Genomic DNA, 24,370 nt, shown 5'->3' with positions numbered 1-24,370 from the left:
ATAGAGTCAGAGGTTTATAACATGGAAACAGGCCCTTCAATCCAACTTGTCCATGCTGCCCTTTTTTTAATCACTAAGCCAGTACCAATTGTCCGCATTTGGCCCATATCCCTGTATACCCATGTTATCTATGTAACTGCCTAGATGCTTTTTAAAAGTTAAAATTGTACCTACCTCTACTACAATCTCTGACAGCTTGTTCCAGACACTCACCACCCTCCATGTGAAAAAAAAATACTCCACTGGACCCTTTTGTATGTCTCCCCTCTCACCTTAAATCTAATTTAGACTCCCCTACCTTTGGGAAAAGATGTTGACTATCTAACTGGTCTATGACCCTCATTATTTTATTGACCTCTATAAGGTCACTCCTCAGCCTCCTATGCTCCAGAGAAAAAAGTCCCAGTCTATCCAGCCTCTCCTTATAACTCAAGCCATCAAACCCCAGCAGCATCCTAGTAAACCATTTCTGCACTCTTTCTAGTTTAATCACATTCTTTTTATAATAGGGTGACCAGAACAGCACACAGTATTCAACAAGTTCAACATGACCTCCTAACTCTTGTACTCAATGCCCCTATTAACAAAACCTAGAATATCATATGTTTGCAAATAATTGCTTATGATCGGATTAAAATGGTAATATAATAAGGAACAAACTTAAACACAGGGATTTTTAAAAATCTTTTGACAATCCACAAATATAAAGTTGGCTTTTCAGGGCCAGCGAATGTACTGAGCAACGGTGACACATCATTCCACAAACTGTAACCTTTTCAAGAGCTTTACAGTGAAACTATTACTGCAAAGTGGAAGTTTTCATCAAATCATGTTTGTTAATGAGATTGCACCCTGTGGGAATCCTTACTGTGCACTTAGTGGAGGATTGTAGATTCAGAGAAAATTTATCTCCTGCCTTCCGACGTTTCACGAAGAAATTAGATCCAGCTTTTGGCTGACGGGATCGCGGGGAATGGGGGGATCAGAGTATTGAATTCGATGACCAGCCATGAGCACAATGAATGGCGGAGCAGTCTTGAAGGGCCGAATGGCCTAATTTTATGTGTCCTTGTTATTCTGTGCATGGTAGCAGTAATGGAAAGACAGATTATTACTTGAATGGGTGTAAATTGAGAGAGGTGGATACTCAGCGAGACCTTGGGAGGGGTGTCCTCGTGCGTCAGTCACTGAAAGTAAGCGCGCAGGTGCGGCAGGCAGTAAAGGAGGCAAATGGTATGTTGGCCTTCGTAGCAAGAGGGTTTGAGTACAGGAATAGGGATGTTTTGCTGCCATTGTATAGAGTGTTGGTGGGGCCACATCTGGAGTATTGTGTGCAGTTTTGGTGTCCTTATCTGAGGAAGGATGTCCTTGCTATAGACGGAGAGCAGTGAAGGTTTACCAGGCTGATTCCTGGGGTGGCAGGTCTGTCATATGTGGAGAGACTAAGTCGGTTAGGATTATATTCATTGGAGTTTAGAAGAGTGAGAGGGGATCTCATAGAAACTTATAAAATTCTAACAGGGCTAGACAGGGTAGATTTAGAAAGAATCTAAGCTCAAAGAAAGCTACCCACAAAACTCTGGCAACCTCTGAGGCGTGAAGTTCCCCATTTTCAATGGCAGGTTGAATCTGTCACCATGTCTGGGGAAGTCTTGATGGTTGGGGGGTCTAGAGCTAGGGGCCATAGTTCTCTTAGGACTGAGGTGACTCGAAATTTCTTCACCCAGAGGCTGGTGAACGTTTGGAATTCACTACCACAGAATGTAGTTGAGGCCAAAACATTGTGTGATTTCAAGAAGAAATTAGATATAACTCTTGGGGCTAAAGGGATCAAAGGATATTGGGCAGAAGGGGGATCAGGATATTGAATTTGATGATCAGCCATGATCAAAATGGATGGTGGAGCAGGCTCGAAGGGATGAATGGCCTAATCCTGATTCTCGCTTCTATGTGTGAACCTACCAAATTGTTGATGGTTGGGGGGGAATTCCAGCCCTATCATCCTAGAGGCTGGATGCTCCCAATGGAGACAAGTTAACATCAATAAACTTTATTTGATTTGACTTATTATTGTCACGTGTTAGAATACAGTGAAAAGTATTGTTTCTTGTGCTATATAGACAAAAAACTACTACACAAAAAACAAAGAAAATTACAGCACAGGAACAGGCCCTTCAGCCCTCCAAGACCGCACCGACCATGCTGCCCGACTTAACTAGAACCCCCTCCCCTTCTGGGGACCGTATCCCTCTATTCCCATCCTATTCATGTACTTATCAAGACGCTCCTGAAAGGTTTACCATATCCACTTCCACTACCCACCCCCGGCAACGAGTTCCAGGCACCCACGACCCTCTGTGTGAAAAGTCTGCCCCGTTCATCTCCTTTAAACCTCGCCTCTTGCCTCTTAAACCTACGCCCCATAGTAATTGACTCTTCCACCCTGGGGAAAAAGCTTCTGACTATCCAATCTGTCCATGCCTCTCATAATCTTGTAGACTTCTATCAGGTCTCCCCTCTGTCGTTCCAGTGAGAACAAACCAAGTTTCTCCAACCTCTCCTCATAGCTAATGTTCTCCATACCAGGCAACATTCTGGTAAATCTTTCTGTACCCTCTCCAAAGCCTCCACATCCTTCTGGTAGTGTGGCAACCAGAATTGAACACTATATTCCAAGTGCATCCTAACTAAGGTTCTATAAAGCTGCAACATGACTTGCCAATTTTTAAACTTAGTGCCCCGGCCGATGAAGGCAAGCATGCCGTATGCCTTCTTGACTACCTTCTCCACCTGCATTGCTACTTTCACTGACCTGTGTACCTGTACACCCAGATCCCTTTGCCTATCAATACTCTTAAGCGTTCTGCCATTTACTGTATATTTCCTGTTATTACTGTATTAGACCTTCCAAAATGCATTACCTCCCATTTGTCACATAGGAAAGGAGAAAGTGCAGAATGTTACAGTCATTTTTTATGGTGATAGGCAAATAGAGTTAAAATCTGAAATGATCCGACCAGATAATTTCACACCAATCAAAATTGGAATAGAAAACATATAGAGTGAAATTTCTGTTGTCTGCAGTTGATCCAATGCATTTTACTGAGATTATCAGCATTGTTTGTGGTTTTTTTAATTGCGCTGTATTACTTTCTGCAGCTTTTAGCAAAGGAGAGCGACGTTGCATTATCAAGATCAGTATCACCCATAGATACGAAACCATCACAGAAAGTGAAAGACAAAGTCCGGTCTAGAACACGCTTAAAGTCAGCAAAAAGAGTTAAATCTGGCGGTGAGTTATTTTTTTAATTCTTTGGTGGAAAGTAGACATTTCTGTCAAGGGGAATATTTGTCCTTTCATTTCCCGTAACTGAACCATTAAGAGTTAACCACGGGTCTGAAAGGACGTGTAGGTCAGGCTGGGTAAGAATTCCTTCCCTAAAGCACATGAATGAGCACGATGGGTTTTTACAACAGCAGTTTCATGGTCACTATTACTTTTAGTTCCAGATTTTATTAATTGAATTTAAATACCACTGGTTGGGATTTGAATTCTTTCTCAGCCCAATTGATTTGATTTGATTTATTATTGTCACATTATTCACATACAACGAAAATTATTGTTTCTCGCGCGTTATATAGACAAAGCATACTGTTCATAGAGAAGGAAATGAGATCATGTCGAATGTAGTGTCACAGTCATAGCTAGGGGTGTAGAGAAAGATCAACTCAATGCGAGGTAGGTCCTTTCAAAAGTCTGACAGCAGCAGGGAAGAAGCTGTTCTTGAGTTGGTTGGTACGTGACCTCAGACTTTTGTATCTTATTCCCGAAGGAAGAAGGTGGAAGAGAGAATGTCCGGGGTGCGTGGGGTCCGTGGGAATTGTAGGCAGAATCAATGGATGGGAGGCTAGTTTGCACGATGGATTAGGCTACATTCACGACCTTTTGTAGTTCCTTGCGGCCTTGGGCAGAACAGGAGCCCAGACCAAGCTGTGATACAAACAGGAAGAATACTTCCTATGGTGCATCTGTAAAAGTTGGTGAGAGTCGTAGCTGACATGCCAAATTTCCTCAGTCTTCTGAGAAAGTAGAGGCATAGGTGGGCTTTCTTAACTATAGTGTCGGCGTGGGGGGACCAGGACAGGTTGTTGGTGATTTGGACACCTAAAAACCTGAATTTCTTGACCTTTTCTAGTTCAGCCCCATTGATGTAAACAGGGGCATGTTCCCCTTTATGCTTCTTGAAGTCAATGACAGTCTCGTTTGCTTCGTTGACATTGAGGGAGAGATTATTGTTGCCGCACCGGTTCACCAGATTCTGTATCTCATTCCTGTACTCTGTCTCATCATTGTTTGAGATCGGACCCATTACAGTGGGTCAAATGATATTATTACTGTGCTCCTGCCTCCCTGGGCATAGCTATCAATTAATTTCCTTCGTTTGAAAGTTCTTTTGCGGCAGCTGAAGGAGGTTGGACAATTTATTATACTTCATACTTCCCCTAGAGCGCCTATTCTCACTATTGCAGCTAGGTGGCAGTCTCCACATGCAGAATAAGTCTTTTATTAACTCATGTTTCATCTCCAGTGGTCCTCGTTCCACCTCAATACACTCTTAGAATCATAGAACCAGGCTGGAGAGTAGATGGATTTTTAAAATTCATTCATCGAATGTGGGTGAGGTTTACATTTATTGTCTGACTCCAATTGTACAGGAGAAGGTGGTGGCGATGTTTAAATCCCATGGGACAAGCAAAGGAAGTAACTAAAGATATTTGTTGTTCGTCCATCGTCATCGATGGGGACCTCGACACCATTAGTCATTCTGAGGCTGGCTGCGGTGTGTCCGAAGATGACCGATCAGGCCCATTCGGGCACGGAATGTCCTGGCACATGTTGGACTGACTTGTGTAGACACTGTAGTTGTTGCGCTGGTGGCTCTGGACTTGCGCAGCTCGCGCTTAAGTTGTGTTTCGGCAATACGCCTTGCTTTGTGAGCAAGCAAGTAAAGATATTTAATACAATCGACAGTATTCAACAAAACTAGAAAAGTCTAGCATGTTGAAAATTTAACAGGCAGTTAGCACACACCATGCTCCCTAGTGCCGTAATGAGATAACGACCAGTAATTGTTTTTATGATGTTAATTCAGGAATTAACTTGTATCAGGGAACCAGGGAGAATGCACCCACTCTCTGCAAAGAATGGCATTGATAATTTACACCTGCCTGAGAGAGCAGAGAGGTTTCACTTAAATATCTCATCTGAAAGACAAGCCCTCCAACAGTGCGGCACTCCCTCAGCACTGTCCCTCCGACAGTGCGGCACTCCCTCAGCACTGTCCTTCCGACAGTGCGGCACTCCCTCAGCACTGTCCCTCCGACAGTGCGGCACTCCCTCAGCACTGTCCCTCCGACAGTGCGGCACTCCCTCAGCACTGTCCCTCTGAGGCATCATTTTTCAGAGAATAAGCATTAAGATGGCTTTCACGTGAGGGATTTTCCTTCTTAATTATGTATCAGCTAAAACACAGACTCACGGAGACAAGTGTTCTGGTTAAAGACATATCTTTATTTTCCAAGCTTGGTCAGCGAATGAGGAAGAGAGAGATTTGGGGCAGTTCCAAATGACTCTGAAATTACATCACTCTCAGTATTACAAGTAAACAATTTTCAAAAGCCATTTTACCACCACTTGCTCACCCCAGCTGGATATGAGCCAATAATTATTAGTACAGATTATTTGCCTTGGCCAATAACATTTGCCCTTTGACATCATGAGTCTACGCGACTTCATGGACTTTGAAAATCTTTCGCACTGTCATCTGACACTATCTCTCTCCAGACCTTATTATCTAGTGTAATGTGTGTCTTATTCATTAGGACTGTCTGCGATCCCTGAAGTGCCCTTGATTAGTGAATATTCTATTCATTAGTACTGTCTAGAGACAATGATAAGAATTGTTCTTCCCTTCACTTAGTAGCTGCGTTGTTCCAAGGAATGTGGTTCTTTTTACTTGACTAATCTCATCATGCCTTAGAGCATTGTGTCATTAGTCAAGGTCTATACTTTTAGTACAGAATATAATATGTTTTCAAAAATACATGTGAAATTCTCTAACAGTGGTTATATGTGTCTCTTTGCAAACGGTATCTTTGTAAACTATATACCAGGCACTTTGTGACTTTTCTATACTCTATTCACTCTGATCAAATCTACCCTTAATCTCAAATTATGCCAAACTCCCTCTCAATCCCTCCGGCAGTGCGGCGCTCCCTCGGCACTGACCCTCCGGCAGTGCGGCGCTCCCTCGGCACTGACCCTCCGGCAGTGCGGCGCTCCCTCGGCACTGACCCTCTGAGGCATCATTTTTCAGAGAATAAGTATTAAACTGGCTTTCACGTGAGGGATTTTCCTTCTTAATTATGTATCAGCTAAAACACAGACTCACGGAGACAAGTGTTCTGGTTAAAGACATATCTTTATTTTCCAAGCTTGGTCAGCGAATGAGGAAGAGAGAGATTTGGGGCAGTTCCAAATGACTCTGAAATTACATCACTCTCAGTATTACAAGTAAACAATTTTCAAAAGCCATTTTACCACAACTTGCTCACCCCAGCTGGATATGAGCCAATAATTATTAGTACAGATTATTTACCTTGGCCAATAACATTTGCCCTTTGACATCATGAGTCTACGCGACTTCATGGACTTTGAAAATCTTTCGCACTGTCATCTGACACTATCTCTCTCCAGACCTTATTATCTAGTATAATGTGTGTCTTATTCATTAGAACTGTCTGCGATCCCTGATGTGCCCTTGATTAGTGAATATTCTATTCATTAGTACTGTCTAGAGACACTGATAAGAATTGTTCTTCCCTTCACTTAGTAGCTGCGTTGTTCCAAGGAATGTGGTTCTTTTTACTTGACTAATCTCATCATGCCTTAGAGCATTGTGTCATTAGTCAAGGTCTATACTTTTAGTACAGAATATAATATGTTTTCAAAAATACATGTGAAATTCTCTAACAGTGGTTATATGTGTCTCTTTGCAAATGGTATCTTTGTAAACTATATACCAGGCACTTTGTGACTTTTCTACACTCTATTCACTCTGATCTAATCTACCCTTAATCTCAAATTATGCCAAACTCCCTCTTACACCTTCTGGCAGAGCGGCGCTCCCTCAGCACCGACCCTCTGACAGTGCGGCGCTCCCTCGGCACCGACCCTCTGACAGAGCGGCGCTCCCTCGGCACCGACCCTCTGACAGAGCGGCGCTCCCTCGGCACCGACCCTCTGACAGAGCGGCGCTCCCTCGGCACCGACCCTCTGACAGAGCGGCGCTCCCTCGGCACCGACCCTCTGACAGAGCGGCGCTCCCTCGGCGCTGCACTGAAGTGTCAGTCTAGTTTTTTTTGTGCTTTGTGGAGTGGAGCTGAACCCACAACTCTCCTACTCCAGTGATATTTAATGGAGCAATGTCTGCTGCAGCAGCTGAGTGTGATTCCCTCAGAGCAAAGCTCGTCACCTCTGCCCAGCTCCAGAAAGGTGCAGACTTTCCATTCTGGATGATCGGAATGGATGGATAGGTTCCAAAGTGACCTGTGGGAATGCTGGCTATGGTTAGGAGGCCCAGGTAATACCATAATGGCTGGCACACACTGCCAGAGGAGATGATGGAAGCAGGCACATTAGCAACATTTAAGAAGAACAGGGGTAAGTCTTTCACCCAGAGGGTGGTGAGTGAGTGGAATCGGCTGCCGTCGGTGGTGGTAGAGGCGAACTCGCTGGGGTCTTTTAAAAGACTTCTGGATGAGTACATGGGATTTAATGGGATTGAGAGTTATAGATAGGCCTGATAGGTATGGATATGATCGGCTCAACCTGTGGGCCGAAGGGCCTGTTTGTGCTGTAGTGTTCTATGTTCTAAGAACCTGGATGGGTACAGGAATCGGCAGAGAATAGAGAGATACGAACCGAGTAAAGGCAAAAGTTTTTTTTTAGTTTAGTTATGGCATCATGATCGGCATGGGTTTGGAGGGCAGTACAAAATTTTCTTTGTTCTTTGTTTGTTCTTTGTATTCCCTTCCACACCTGCCATACGATTGGCAAGCAGAAGGGGAACTCAAAGTGCTACTGTCTCTGCTTCTTCCATGATGAGTGGGTAACTTGCAACGAGCCCACTATTGTGGCACAGTCAGCAGTGGGAGGACACGTCTTGGCATGATTTCCACCAAACCACTGGTCTGGAAACTGGTAGAATTTAAATCCTCCCCAGTTCACATCAGTTAAGAGTGTAAAGTTTATTTATTAGGAGGGAGTGCAGAGGAGGTTTACTAGGCTGATACCGGAGTTGAGGGGATTGAGCTATGAGGAGAGGCTGAATAAACTAGGCTTGTACTCGTTAGAGTTTAGAAGAATGAGGGGAGATCTCATTGAGACGTATAAGATGATGAATGGGATGGATAGGATAGAGGTGGAGAGACTCTTCCCGCTCAAAAAAGACAGTAGGACTAGGGGGCACAGCCTCAAGATAAAGGGGAGGCGGTTTAGAACGGAGTTGAGGAGGAACTTCTTCACTCAAAGGGTGGTGAATCTCTGGAATTCTCTGCCCGTTGAAGTGGTGGAGGCTGCCTCGCTAAATATTTTTAAGAAGCGGGTTGATGGGTTTTTGATAAGAGAGGGGATTAAGGGTTATGGGGAGAGGGCGGGAAAGTGGAACTGAGCCACGACAGAGCAGCCATGATCTTATTGAATGGCGGGGCAGGCTCGAAGGGCTAGATGGCCTACTCCTGCTCCTATTTCTTATGTTATGTTCTTATGTTCAGCTTAGGTTCACACTGCAATGAAGTAATGGTGAAAGTTCCCTCGTTGCCACACTCTGGTACACTGAGGGAGAATTTAACATGGCCAATTCACCTAACCTGCGCATCTTTGGACTGTGGGAGGAAACTGGAGCATCCGGAGGAAACCCAAGCAGACACGGGGAGAACGTGCAAACTCCACACAGACAGTGACCCAAGCCAGGAATCAAACCCAGATCCCTGGTGCTGTGAGGCAGCAGTGCTCACCCACTGTGCCACCGCACCGCACCACTTGATGTCCATCAACTTGTGCGAATTGGTTCAAAGGAATCTGATTGCTATGTTGGAATAAACAAAGCAGTACTTTATTGCCTTTCGTGGGAGTGTTTGCTGTTGAGAATGCATTAAACTAAAAAAACTTTAATATTGCCACAAAGTGACATAGAATAGGAATGGAATGTTGGCCTTTATAGCGAGGGGGATAGAATATAAAAGTAGGGAGGTCTTGCTGCAACTGTACAGGGTACTGGTGAGGCTGCAACTGGAGTACTGTGTGCAGTTTTGGTCGCCGCACTTGCGGAAGGATATATTGGCCTTGGAGGGAGTGCAGAGGAGGTTCAGATACTGGAGTTGAGGGGGTTGGACTATGAAGAGAGACTAAATAGACCCCGCTTAGAAAGGATAGCAGGACTAGAGGACACAGCCTCAAGATAAGGGGGGGGGGGAGGTGCAGTTTAGATCAGAGTTGAGGAGGAACTTCTTCACTCAAAGGGTGGTGAATCTCTGGAATTCTCTGCCCATTGAAGTGGTGGAGGCTACCTCACTAAAGATATTTAAGTCACGGGTAGATAGGTTTCTGATAGACAGAAGAATTAAGGGTTATGGGGAGAAAGCGGGAAAGTGGAACTGATCCACTTCAGATCAGCCATGATCTTATTGAATGGCGGGGCAGGCTCGAAGGGCTAGATGGCCTACTCCTGTTCCTCTTTCTTATGTTCTTATGAATAGTAACAATTCTTGTCCTTGTTTGCAGTTTTCACCGAGGATATTATTCCTCTTGTTCTCACCTCCAAGACTCAAGAAATCTTCCACTGTGTGATCGACCAGGATGTCACAGATGAGAATCCATACAAACTAATTAAAAAGGAAGACATTATCAATGACATGAAGGCAAGGGGAGGCGTCTCCGATTTCCACCCCTTCAAACAGCAAATCCTGGTTAGTGATTTATTTAATCCTGACCTATGTAAGCCACCTGGAAGGTGTATATAGTGGGTAAGAGTTCTGACCAATCACCATTAAACTACAAATCATTGAGGTGATATTTATAAGTGGCCAAAATACCATTGCAATATTTAGCCTTTTAATCCTTGTTAAAAACCCCCCTCTGATGTTAGATGCAAGGATATCCCATAACCCAAAACTTGGAACACTGGTTCTTAGTGGTGTACATTTTCAATTTGGTATAATGTGAGGAAAGAAATGAGAACTAATGAAGAATAGTTAGTTCTTTGTGTCAACAATTAATAAAGAATATTTATTATTGTAAGAGGAAAAAGAATATGTGACAAGAAGGACTATAATGCATTGCAATGATACATTTAACTACAGTAATGGCTATACACGCACACTGTTACATAAAGTGTTCTTAATCACCTACATTTCCTGATCTCTGAGCTGCCCCTTTGTTCTCAGGCAACATCCAAATTTATAGAATACTATGAGTTAAGTCCAGCAAATAATTACCACACACACAGGTAGCCACGTTTGGGAAAACCATCTCCAGTTTCAGCGAAGGTAAAGCCTGCTGTTTCTAATCAGGAGACTGAGTGTGTGGCTGTGTCCCCAGACATAGTGCTATCATTCTTTATCTTTACTGTTACCCACCCTGTGGAGCCGGCTTCTAACAAATAAGTGGCAATTCCCTTATCTCTCCACTTTTATCATTTCTATACCCCCTCCCCGACTTTGTTTTCCTCTAGTCGCACTCACTTTTCTCACTGATACGCTAATTGCATCTCAACATCTCTTCAGAATCTGTCCTCACCGGTTTATGGTCCCATTTTTTTTCCATCACAGTTTCATTTTTAATCTGAATGTTCCCCAATTCTTAACATATCCTGCTTGCTGTAATAATTCAGACAGGTTGGTTTAACTTGCAGTTTTAAAATATCAGTGTTACAGTGAACCATAAAATTCTCACAGTGCAAAAGGAGGCCATTCAGCCCATCAAGTCTGCATCAACTCACCGAACGAGTATCTTATCCAGGCCCCCTTTGCCCTACCTCCGTAACCCCTGTACATTTACCATGGCCAATCCACTTAACCTCCACATCTTTAGACATTGAGGGGCAATTTAACTTGGCCAATCCGCCTAACCTACAAATAGTCATTTATTGGTACAGAGCTTGGGTACTGCTGGAAGGAGACAGATTTTGACAAATTGTAACGGGAATAACAATTTATCCTGCACAGAGTGCTGATTCCACTTGCCAACCTATCAGCAGTCCGTTCTCACACAGTATAGATTGTTGTTCCTTTATATTTGGTATCCTTGTATATTGTCCTGAATGTGTGCGAGACAAAAAGTTTCGACAATGTCTCTTTTTGTTCAACTAAACTCAAGTATCAATCACATCAATCCCTTCCGTGGGAAATAAATCCTCTTTTCAAGCATTAGGATGTCTTTATGAATGTGCAAAAATTAAATTCTACATTTGATTTGAAATGCAACTTGAACAATGATTAAAATTACAAGGAAATGGAAATTGCAATGACAGTAAGCACTTGAGGGGGCTCGAGAGGATGCAACGTTGATCCAGCAATGCTCCTGTTGAGCTCTGACTGTGATTCCACGTGGGGCTTTGTAGGAATTTTATGGATAATCACTAAAGCAACTTTGATTTTCTTTCAAACACAGGAGCATGCAACCGATGACTTTCTAATTGCTTTTGACAAAGACTTCAAGTACGGCCAAAGTTTCTACGTGGTTTTAAATGAATCGATGAAAGAGATGATCTTACAGGTATGAGAGTTTTTTAACATAAGGAGAGGAGGAGGCCATTCAGCCCCTCTGACGGGTGGCGGGTGAAACTAGAACTAGCCTCAAAATAAGGGGAGGTAAATTTAGGGCTGAGTTGAGGAGGAACTTCTTCACACAAAGGGTTGCGAATCTGTGGAATTCCCTGCCCAGTGAAGCAGTTGAGGCTACCTCACTGAATGTTTTCAAGGCCAGGATAGATAAATTTTTGAACAGTAAAGGAATTTAGGGTTATGATGAGCGGGCGGGTAAGTGGAGCTGAGTCCATGAAAAGGTCAGCCATCACCTTATTGAATGGCGGAGCAGGCTCGAGGGGCCAGATGGCTTACTCCTGCTCCTAGTTCTTATGTTATGTTCAATTCTGTTCTCCCTTTCAGTGAGATCATTGCTAATCTGTATCCAAACTCCACCCACCCATCTTGGCTCCATAATCTTTTTATTTGATAAAATCCATCATTCTCGGATAGAAATTTGTTACTTGAGTTAGCATTCCTTTAGTGATGAGGAGTTCACTAATTCTGTTGCCCTTTGTGTGAAGTCTTGTTTCCTCACTTCTCTCCTGATGGCCTGGGTCTGATTTTTATCCCCTTGACCCGGTCTCCCTGTCCGCAGCAGTGGGGAAGTATCTCTCTATCTTCTAAATCTGTGCCCCTTAACACAGTAGATCCTAGAAATTGTAATTCTGCCTTCCTAATTACAAAGTGGAAGACGGGTGCCTAATTTTGGGGTGAGCTTTTCGCAGCTGTTGGCTGATGTAATGGGGATGGGGGTGGAGGGGCAAGAGGTGATTGCCTCAGAGTGGGGTTGGCACCTTCCTTTGGCCACCAGCAGAGAGAGCAGTGACCTCTGTAAAAGGCCTGGCAGGAAAAGGCCTCCCAATTCACTGCAATACCTCATCAAAACCCATCATGAAAAACAACTGGGTGAGGAGTAAATACTGTTAAAATGGCCCCAACAATAAAAGAATCACTTCCTTCACTGTCACTGGGTCAAAATCCTAGAATGTCCTCTCTAACAGCAATAAAAATAGAAAATACTGGAAAATCTCAGCTGGTCTGATGACATCTGTGGAGAGAGATTGGATGTAGTGATGCCAGCGTTGGACTGGGGTAAACACAGTAAGAAGTTAGGACTTTATTCCCTGGAGCGTAGAAGAATGAGGGGAGATTTGATAGAGGTGTATAAGATTTTGATGGGTATAGATAGAGTGAATGCAAGCAGGCTTTTTCCACTGAGGCTAGGGGAGGAAAAAAAACCAGAGGACATGGGTTAAGGGTGAAAAGAGAAAAGTTTAAAGGGAATATTAGGGGGGGGCTTCTTCACACAGAGAGTGGTGGGAGTGTGGAATGAGCTGCCAGATGAAGTGGAAAATGAGGGGTCACTTAACGTTTAAGAGAAACTTGGACGGGTTCATGGTTGAGAGGGGTGTAGAGGGATATGGTCCAAGTACAGGTCAGTGGGACTAGGCAAAAAATGGTTCAGCACAGACAAGAAGGGCCAAAAGGCCTGTTTCTGAGCTGTAATTTTCTATGGTTCTATGGTTCAAAGTATCACAACACCAGGTTAGAGTCCAACCAGTTTATTTGATAGTAATCTCACAAGCTTTCGGAAACGGTGTTCCTTCGTCAGGTGTGTGGAAGGCAGAACCTTTCACACATCTGACGAAGGAACACCGTTTCCAAAAGCTTGTGAGATTACTGTCAAATAAATAAACTGGTTGGACTCTAACCTGATGTTGTGAGACTTCTTACTGAGAGAGATTAGAACCAAAGGCAAGTGCTCCCCGATTTCAAGGCAGCCGAGGCTACAGAACGGCATCCTCCATTAGCCTCAGGTGGGATCTAATGAGCCTTGGGCAGGCAAGGCAGTAAAATTCTGCCCAATGTTTCAATATTAGCTCTATTCTCTCTCCACAGACGCTGTCAGACCTGGTGAGATTTTCCAGCATTTTCTGTTTTTGTTTCAGATTCCAGCATCTGCAGTATTTTGCTTTTATCCTTCCCTAAGAGCGTGGTGGGTGTACCTACACAACGCAGACTGTGGCGGTTCAAGAAGTGGCTCACCACCACCTTCTCAAGGGGCAATTAGGGATGGGTAAATGCTGGCTGAGCCGGCGATACCCATATCACTTAAAACAATGAAAAGGAAAATCAGAAGACCTTACAGCTTGGAGATCGGTCATTTCAACATTGGGATTGATTTTAATGGACTGGGCTTTGAATATGTTGTAATCAGACCCATTGTGCGAACTCTCTGAATGAGTTAACCTCGTATCCTGGCTTGTTCTCTACAATCCTGCAAGTGATTCCTGTTCCAGTACATTTCCATTTGCTCATTGAAAATTCTTCTGGAATCTGATTTCATCACCTTTTCACCCGGTGCATTCTACAAGCTGCTCCCTGGAAAAAAAATCATCTCTTCCCCCGCCCCCCCCAGTCTTTTTTTTTGTTTACGAGTTATTTTAAATCCATGATCTTTGGTTGAACGATGTTGAGTATTTATTTTTAGATTCTCCCTTTCACCGTCTCTGCTTTACGAAAGATCGATTGCAGCTTCTCTGTCCTTTTCCGCGTAAATGATCTTCCTGATCCTTGCCATCTCTCGGGGACAGGTCCCACCACCCCTGCCTCCCCACTCCCCCACTTCCTATTCACCTTTACATCTTTGCCCTGAGTGTGTGAAGAACATACACCCTGAGTATCGATCAGAAAAGGAAGGCGGTTTAGTGTTTCCCCATTCTGAAGATTTGATTGTGATGGGAGTTGGAATGGTGCAGGAAACACCCGGTTAGGTTTCACTCTCAGGTTTCACCTGCAGAGTGCCAACTGGACCGTGAAGGTGACAGTTAACAGTGTGTGTATGATGAGCTAGTCCCTGTAATAAGGTTGGAAATTGGAAATCCCTGGTAGAACATAAGAGGAACACAGGCACGAGAAGAGGTTATCCAGCCCCTTGAGCCTGTCCTGCTATCCGAGTACTGACCCCGTACCCCACCTGCATTTACCCCCTTTGTTTCATATCTGTTCGCAGAAATCGTGGAATTGTTATCGGCCGGAATTCTCTGGTCTCACCCGCTGTGGGAACCGTAGCGGGCCAGACTAAAAGTTCAGCCGATCCTTCAATTGTCCGCTGTGATCGGGCAGGAATTTCCAGTTTTGGGGCATGCACAGCTGGATAAACCCACCTACATTCGGCCCATCATGTCAGTACTGGCTCGCTGAATGAGCAACTCACTTACTGTCATTCCCCTTCTTCTCGTCACTCTGAATATTTTTCCTTTACAGATAATAGTCAAATCCCCTTCTGAGTATCTCTATTCAACTTCCCTCCACCACGCTGGGAATCCAGACCCTAATCACTCACTATGTTTAAATGTTTCTCCTCGTACCACCGTTGCTTCTTTTGCCAATTACGTTAAACCTGTGCCCTGTGGTTCTCCACCCTTCCCCATCCATGGGAACAGTTTCTCCTGAACTACTCTGTCCCAATCCCTCATGGTTTTGAACACTTCAATCAAATCTTCTTCTTAACTTCCTCTTCAACAGTCCAACCTCCCCAACTAGGCTAATACCGGAGTTAAGGGGGTTGAACTATGAAGAGAGGCTGAATAGACTGGGCTTGTACTCGTTGGAGTTTAGAAGGATGAGGGGGGATCTTATTGAGACGTATAAGATGATGAAGGGGATGGATAGGGTAGAGGTGGAGAGGTTCTTCCCGCTCAGAAAGGACAGCAGGACTAGAGGGCACAGCCTCAAGATAAGTGGGGGGGGGGGTTGCAGTTTAGAACGGAGTTGAGGAGGAACTTCTTCACTCAAAGGGTGGTGAATCTCTGGAATTCTCTGCCCGTTGAAGTGGTGGAGGCTGCCTCGCTAAATATATTTAAGTCACGGGTAGATAGGTTTCTGACAGACAAGGGAATTAAGGATTATGGGGAGAGAGCGGGAAAGTGGAACTGATCCACTTCAGATCAGCCATGATCTTATTGAATGGCGGGGCAGGCTCGAAGGGCTAGATGGCCTACTCCTGCTCCTATTTCTTATGTTGTGTTCTTAACCTATCAATGTAGTTGAACTTCCTCATTCCTGCAGCCATTTTCTGCACTCTGTCTGATTCCTTCACACCTTTCCTGAATTGTGGTGTCCAGAACGGGACGCAGTTGGCCAGATTTTATCGCCTCGCTCGATCCGAGACCGGAAAATCCTGCCCGAGGTTAACGGACGTTTCCATTGCCTGCCCCTCGCCCGCTCCGATTCCGCGATGGGCGGAGTGGTAGAATTCCGGTGAACTCCCCAGCTGAGGCTGAGCCGCTGTATTATGCCGTTGTTCACCCCCTTGCCGAACAAAAATCCCGGTTTTCCACACTACTGCTGAGTCTCAGCAGCCTTTTTTGGGAAGAGTGTGTTCCGGATTTCCAAGTCGTCCTGGCGTTTCAGCTCAGCTGCTGCTGCGACCCAGTGACCTGTTTAAAAAAAGTGAAAGGTCATTAAAAAAGGTCACTAAATCTGCACTTTTTTTAAAAATTAAATATACTTTTCCCTTCCTTGCAGTCACTTGAGCAGAAACAGGACGTAAAGCAAAAGGAGGAGGAAGAGGAAGAAGAAGTACTTTTCAAAGATTTCCAAATTAGAGACTGGATCGATTTGGGAAGTGGCATTGAAATTGAACAAGAGCAAGTTGTCGAATCACCAACAAAGGTTAAATATTTCCTTCATTTTTGTGGCATCTTAGTTGGGACAGAGCAGGTTCAGAGTCAATTTCAAAGGGGCTGTTCTGTATCTTTCTCTAATTTGGCAAATTTCCTCCCTCACTTTGCACATGTGGACAAAATATTTCGACATTGGGTAAGATGGGGACAGAGGGATATGGGCCAAACGCGGGCAATTGGGATTAGCTTAGTGGTTACAGAAAGGGCAGCATGGATAAGTTGGGCCGAAGGGCCTGCTTCCATGCTGTATCTGTATCTTCCAATATCTGGAATTAAGAATCTACTGATGACCGTGAAACCATTGTCAATTGTCGGAAAAACCCATCTGGTTCACTAACATCCTTCAGGGAAGGAAATCTGCCGTCCTTACCCGGTCTGGCCTACATGTGACTCCAGAGCCACAGCAATGTGCTTGACTCTCAACTGCCCTCCAAGGGCAACTAGGGATGGGTAATAAATGCTGGCCAGCCAGCAATATTCATATCAGATGAATGATTAAAAAACCTCTATGACTCAATGTTGCACTGGGCAATGGGTCTTGCATTTAAAATTAAATAAGGTCTCAGCCACGCCCCATAGAGCATCATCCCAGACTCGGAGCCCTACAGCAGAGAGCTGGAGCTGGGTCTCAGCTGAACAGTTCACTGTACCATCAGCCACGTCACCACTGCCTGTTTTGGAGGGTGGGGACAGTGTCCATTTTGACCAGCAAAGGCACAGAGGGCGCTGAGGTTTCTCACCATAGAAGGGTTCCCACAGTGGACCTACCCAGCCCTGACAAACCAACCAATCAGATCCCTGCACACCTGAGTCCAAGAGATTTTGTTCCATTCACTGAGCCACATTCTGTGATCACAGGAAGTGCATCGTCCAGGTCTGCACTCACTTCCTGGGCAGTGTCATGATGCCTTTATCCTTGGAGAGTAGGAAGTTCCTTACCTCTTGAGGCCAACATTCAGATCCTAGGGATGGCTGCTGGTGTTCAAGGGTCAACCTGGGAAAAAATGGTTTCTGATGCCTGCCCAGTATCCAGGTGCTGAGAGGCTGTATTATGAGGGGTGATAAATATAGGATGGATGTCAGAGGTAGGTTCTTTACTCAGAGGGTAGTAAGGGTGTGGAATGCCCTGCCTGCAGCAGTTGTGGACTCGCCAACTTTAAGGGCGTTCAAATGGTCAGTGGATAGGCATATGGATAACATTGGAATAGTTTAGGTTAGAGGGTCATTAGATTGGTTCCACTGGTTGGCGCAACATCGAGGGCCGAAGGGCCTGTACTGTGCTGTAATGTTCTGTGTCTGCCCAGATAAGAGTCAATAAGAAAAGGCTGTTTCCAGTGACTGAAGAACAATAATCAGGAGATACACACTTACAGTGATTTTATTTTAATCATCTACACAATGTGAGAGTCACTATTGAATCTGTATCCACTTCCAATCAGGCTGTGCACTCCAAATCAAGCAATATCTCCCAAAACGAAGCAATGGTAATGTCACTGGACCAGTAACCCAGAGGGCGGGCTATTGCCAGGGGAGGCATAGATTCAAAACCCAGTAGTGTAGCTGGTGAAATTTCAATTCAATCAATAAAACTGAATTATTCTTGTACGGGTGATCAGGAAACTATTATTAATTTTATAAAAGTCCATCTGGCTCACCAGTTTCCTTTAGGAGATGGAATCTGTCATCCTTATCTGGCCAAAATGTGACTCCAGACTCATGTTCCTGACTCCTATCTGTCCTCTGAAATGGCCTAGAAAGTCGCTCACCTCCAAGGGCGTTTAGGATTAGGCAACAAATACCTATCTCGTGATGCCCACAACCTACAAAATCCCAATTACAAAATGTCCCTTCAGCTTGTCTTGCCAATCATGACATCAAGAAACAGATGAAAACACTCGACACTTCAAAGGTGATGGGCCCCGGCAACATTCCGGCAATAACGCTGTAGACCTGAGCTCAAGGACTAGCCCTGTCCCTCGCCAAGCAGTTGCAGGCCAGTCACATCTCTGGCATCACCCTGGCACTGTGGAAAATTGTCCAAGCACACCCCCACACACACACAAAAAGCAGGACAAATCCATCCTGGTCAATTACTGCCCCGTCAGTCTACTCTCGATCATCAGCAACGGTGCTATCCAGCAGCACTTACTCAGCAATAACCTGCCCGCTTCTGATTTAATTGCAACCTTTATCCAAAAATGGAGAAGAGAGTTGAATTTCAGAGGTTAAATGAGATGAGAGTGATTGCCCACGACATCAGGGGAGCATTTGAGCTTGTATGAGCCAAGCTCGTTTAAATCTCTGTGAAGCGGGTGTGAGAGGGGAAATGTTTCACCAGTTGGAATCATTCCTAGTTTAAAGGAAGATGGCTATGGTTGGTAGAGTCAGGTACCTCAATACCAGCAGGAGTTCTTCAGGGTAGTATCCTAGGCCCAAACATCTTCAGCGATCTTCCCTCCATCACAACGTCGGAACTGCCTCAGAGCTCGGTGTTGGGTCCACTGTTATTTGTCATTTACATTAATGATTTGGATGAGAATTTAGGAGGTACGGTTAATAGGTTTGCAGATGACATCAAGATTGGTGTCATAGTGGACAGTGAAGAAGGTTATCCAGGATTGCAGCGGGATCATGATCAATTGGGCCAGTGGGCTGACGAATGGCAGATGGAGTTTAATTTAGATAAATGCGAGGTGATGCATTTTGGTAGATTGAACCAGGGCAGGATTTACTCAGTTAATGGTAGGGCGTTAGGGAGAGTTATAGAACAGAGGTCTAGGGGTACAGGTACAGGCTCGTAGTTCCTTGAAAGTGGAATCACAGGTGGACAGAGTGGTGAAGAAGGCATTTGGCATGTTTTGCTTCATTGGTCAGAACATTGAATACAGGAGTTGGGACGTTTTGTTGAAGTTGTATAAGACATTGGTAAGGCCACATTTGGAATACTGTGCACAGTTCTGGTCACCCTATTATAGAAAGAATAATATTAAACTAGAGTGAATGCAGAAAAGATTTACTAGGATATTACCAGGACTTGATTGTTTGAGTATAAGGAGAGGCTGGATAGACTGGGACTTTTTTCTCTGGAGCGTAGGTGGCTTATATAGAGTGGTCTATAAAATAGTGAGCTAGATAGTCAAAAGTAGGGGAATCTAAAGCTAGAGGCCATAGGTTTAAGGTGTGAAGGGAGAGATACAAAAGGGTGCAGAGGGGCAATTTTTTCACGCAGAGGGTGGTGAGTGTCTGGAACGGGCTGCCAGAGGAAGTTATAGAGGCAGATACAATTTTGTCTTTTAAAAAACATTTAGTCGGTTACATGGGTAAGATGGGTATAGAGGGATATGGGCCAAACACAGGAATTGGGGCTAGCTTAGGGGTTAAAAGAAAGGATAGCATGGACAAATTGGGCCAAAGGGCCTTTTTCCATCCATGCTGTAAACCTCTCCGACTCTATAACCCTATAAGTCTATGAGTCTAATCGCCTGCCCATATCCTGGCAGACGGCAGTGGAAAAATTAAAGGAAGCAATTCCAAGAGACAGGATGAACTGTCACTCAAGGGTGGTTGATGTCTGGAATTCACTAAGTTGGTAGCACAGTGTGGAAGGCTCGGCTAATTTAAAAAGTACTTTGACCTACATCTGAAAAACTGGAACCTGCGAAGCTATGGACCAGATGCTGGGAAATGGGATTAAAATCAGCAGCTAGCTCTTACTTTCTCTTTCTTGGCCAGCCTGGATACGATGGGCTGAATGGCCTCTCTCTGCACTGTAAGCTTCCTATGGTTGATATCGGATCTGTTCCTCGCAAGAAAAGTAAATGAGACGGCACAAATTTATTATTCTGACTGTCCGATGTCTGAACATTCAACGCAGGTGAAATTTAAGATTTCGCGTATCCGGAGAGAGTTTGGGGCCCCAGTGACGTTTGACGATCGCAATGACTTTGAAACGAAGGACAGCTACATAGAGTGCACGTCCTACCAGGACAAGAATTTCAGCATTAAAAAGCTGGAGAGAGATATCGGGATACAGGCCGTCAGCATATTAGGGGAAAACAGCACGCAGACGATATGGTGAGTTAACGTGCTGATTAACTAGTGTGCTGCCAACCTTAATCCACCCACCGGTGATGTGAACAGTAGCTGGAATGGCCTTAACTAGCACAAACCAACCAAGTGGTGGTTTATTCTGCTGATGGGGAGCGTCATTAACCAGCAGATACTGGCTTAACTAGCAGCACAATTGTAATGTTAGTGGACTAAAGTTCATTTAAGAACATAAGGAATAGGAGCAGGAGTAGGCCATCTAGCCCCTCGAGCCTGCCCCACCATTCAATAAGATCATGGCTGATCTGAAGTGGATCAGTTCCACTTTCCCGCCTGCTCCCCATAACCCTTAATCCCCTTATCGATCAGAAATCTATCTACCCGTGACTTAAGCATATTTAATGAGGTAGCCTCCACTGCTTCAACGGGCAAAGAATTCCAAAGATTCACTACCCTCCTCAACTCTGTTGTGAATTGACTTCCCCTTATTTTGAGGATGTGCCCTCTAGTTCTTGTACAGTCACAAGTTTAGTTGTATGGTTTACTAGTCACAAGCAGGCTTACGTTAACACTGCAATGAAGTTACTATGAAAATCCCCTAGTCGCCACATTCCGGCACCTGTTCGGGTACACCGAGGGAGAATTTAGCACGGCCAACTACATGAGCACCTAATAATCCAGAAGCCTGGACTAATCCCCCTCCCCACACAGCTGGGGAATTTAAATTCCATTAACTAATGTAAATCTGAAATTAAAATTTAGTATTAAGAAGGGTGATCATGTAATAATCGGATTGCTGTAAATGTTCACCTGATTCCTTAAAGCCCCCTAGAGAAGGAAATTTGCTTGTACACTTGCTTACAGTGCTGGACCTCCACGTGACTCCAGATCCACAGCAATGTTCTTGAATCTTAACAGTTCTCTGAAGTGGCCTAGAAAACCACACACGCTCCAGAAAGTGATAGACCCGCCAAGGGTAGTTAGGGGATGGAGAGTAGATGCTGATCTGTCAGCAATGGCCCGCCCCATTACTGAAGGAAAACCTCCCACGGGTTTAAGGTATTGGCTCAAGAACCGGGGAGTGGGATGAGGAGATTTTTGTTTTATTTGCATTGGGAGTTCTTGCACTTTAAAACACACTCCCTGAGGGGATGACAGAAAGAGCAACAAAGCACTGGATTCAGCGCTGAGCAGATTTATCCGGATGGTTCCAGGAGAGACGAGAGAAGCTAGGATTGTTGGAGAAGTTTAAGGAATATTCATGAAGAGTTTTGGAAGAGTTAACAAAGAGAAACTATTGCCAGTGGCAGGCAGGCAGCCCCCATTCAGGAGCTGGAATTTCCTGACCATTCGCGCTGGTGGGATCTCCTGGTTCCTGCCGAGAGCCCCGCGTTCTCCTGATGGGGAAGGGTGCACCATCGGGAATCCCCGCTAATAATGATGGAACCAGAAGATCCCGCCGCTGGCCAATGGCAAACCACCTCCACCATCGTGAACCACACGGCAGGGTGTGCTGAGTCATACAATCACAGAATTCCCTCAGTGCAGAAGGAGACTGTTCGGCCCATCGAATCTGCACCGACCACAGTCCCACCCAGGCCCTATCCCCATAACCCACACATTTACCCCACTACTCCCTCTAACCTACGCGTCCCGGGACACTAAGCGGCAATTCAGCACGGCCGATGCACCTAACCTGCAAATCTTTGGACTGTGGGAGGAAACCAGAGCGTCCGGAGGAGACCCACGCAGACACGGGGAGAATGTGCCGACTCCACACAGACAGTGACCCGAGCCAGGAATCGAACCTGGGCCCTTGACACTGTGAGGTGGCAGTGCTAACCACTGTGCCACCGTGCTGCCCATAAATCCAGACCCAATCCCATCTGAAAATCCTGCTCAAGGTAATCAGCAGAAGGACAGAGGGGAAATGAGAGTTTATTTGACGCAGTGAGTTGTTGTGATCTGGAATGTGCTGCTGGAAAGGGCGGTGGAAGCAGATTCAATAATAACTTTCAAAAGGAAATAGGGGAAATTGTTGAAAAGGAGACATTTGCCAAATTTGGGAGAATGGGCAAGGGGAGAGACTGGGTATCTCTTTCAAAGAGCTAGCACGGGTACACAATGGGACAAATGGCCTCCATCCCGAGGAGTGGGATTTTATGTGAATTACTGTGTAAAATGCACTGAAGCATTCTGATGAGACGTTTAAACGATTGCTGTTTCAGGACGTACCCTCGGAATGCATGCACGCAGTACACACCCACTGAGTTTACAGAGAAGGAAAAAGATGAAATTTTAAAATCTGAAGCCCTCAACGTATTCATCAACTCGGTTGCTTTGAGGTATGGCAGCAGATCACGATTGTATACAGAGCTGTGGACTTTGCTTGTCTGTATTACTGGAGGTTATGTCATATATCATTCCAAAATCCACAATGGCTTTTTTTATATACCACCCATTTTGTCAATCCCTTCTCCCCCCTCCCTGTCTACAAATGTATTGATCAACTAAAATCTTCTAAGATGATGGAGAATACACAGAATTTAAGAACATAAGAACATAAGAACATAAGAAATAGGAGCAGGAGTAGGCCATCTAGCCCTTCGAGCCTGCCCCGCCATTCAATAAGATCATGGCTGATCTGTTGTGGCTCAGTTCCACTTTCCCGCCCTCTCCCCATAACCCTTAATCCCCTCTCGTCAAGAACCCATCAACCCGCTTCTTAAAAATATTTAGCGAGGCAGCCTCCACCACTTCAACGGGCAGAGAATTCCAGAGATTCACCACCCTTTGAGTGAAGAAGTTCCTCCTCAACTCCGTTCTAAACCGCCTCCCCTTTATCTTGAGGCTGTGCCCCCTAGTCCTACTGTCTTTTTTGAGCAGGAAGAGTCTCTCCACCTCTATCCTATCCATCCCATTCATCATCTTATACGTCTCAATGAGATCTCCCCTCATTCTTCTAAACTCTAGCGAGTACAAGCCTAGTTTATTCAGCCTCTCCTCATAGCTCAACCCCCTCAACTCCGGTATCAGCCTAGTAAACCTCCTCTGCACTCCCTCCAGGGCCAAAATATCCTTGCGCAGGTGCGGCGCCCAAAACTGCACACAGTACTCCAGCTGCGGCCTCACCAATGCCCTATACAGCTGCAGCAAGACCTCCCTACTTTTATATTCAATCCCCCTCGCTATGAAGGCCAGCATCCCATTCGCCTTCCTGACCACCTGCTGCACCTGCAAGCTGGGTTTTTGCGACTCATGCACAAGGACCCCGAGGTCCCTCTGCACCGTCGCCTGCTGCAGTTTTTCTCCACGTAAGTAATAATCCTTCCTACCATTCTTCCTACCAAAGTGGACCACCTCACACTTGCCAACATTAAATTCCATTTGCCATTTCCTGGCCCATTCGCCCAGCCTATCTAGATCCTTCTGCAGACTCTCCACACCCTCCGCACAATTTGCCTTTCCCCCAATCTTGGTGTCATCAGCAAATTTCGACACCCTGCACTCGGTTCCCTCCTCCAGATCATCTATATAAATGGTAAATAGCTGAGGCCCCAGCACCGACCCCTGGGGCACCCCACTAGTTTCCAAAGATCTTTGCTTAAAGGAGTACCAAGGAGATAAACCTGAAGATTCTGGGAGAATCCCGCAGGATTGATAAACCGTTGCTGTTTTATGTACGGGTTATAATGGTTTGAGATGATAGACAAAGTGAGTCTTACTCTAAGAAAGAGATCATCAGGTTAAATAAATTAGCTTTGCAT

At 45.0% G+C, this 24,370-nt stretch overlaps 1 protein-coding gene across 1 annotated transcript in view; it reads left to right on the top strand.

The window, feature by feature from the left end:
- Positions 1–24,370, top strand: part of dnai3 (dynein axonemal intermediate chain 3) — a 79,992-nt gene that overhangs the window by 5,588 nt on the left and 50,034 nt on the right. Inside the window, exons 2-7 of the mRNA XM_080196450.1 lie at positions 3,160–3,292; positions 9,845–10,029; positions 11,732–11,836; positions 16,399–16,545; positions 20,431–20,630; positions 22,832–22,948. Coding sequence (XP_080052576.1) covers positions 3,160–3,292; positions 9,845–10,029; positions 11,732–11,836; positions 16,399–16,545; positions 20,431–20,630; positions 22,832–22,948 — 887 coding nt within the window. The remainder of the gene's footprint in view (positions 1–3,159; positions 3,293–9,844; positions 10,030–11,731; positions 11,837–16,398; positions 16,546–20,430; positions 20,631–22,831; positions 22,949–24,370) is intronic.

Source organism: Carcharhinus amblyrhynchos, chromosome 9, assembly GCF_965287045.1.
Source record: "Carcharhinus amblyrhynchos chromosome 9, sCarAmb.v2.hapA, whole genome shotgun sequence".
Lineage (NCBI taxonomy): Eukaryota > Metazoa > Chordata > Chondrichthyes > Carcharhiniformes > Carcharhinidae > Carcharhinus > Carcharhinus amblyrhynchos.
Note: the sequence above shows the minus strand (reverse complement) of the source record. Positions and strands in the feature narration are given on the sequence as shown.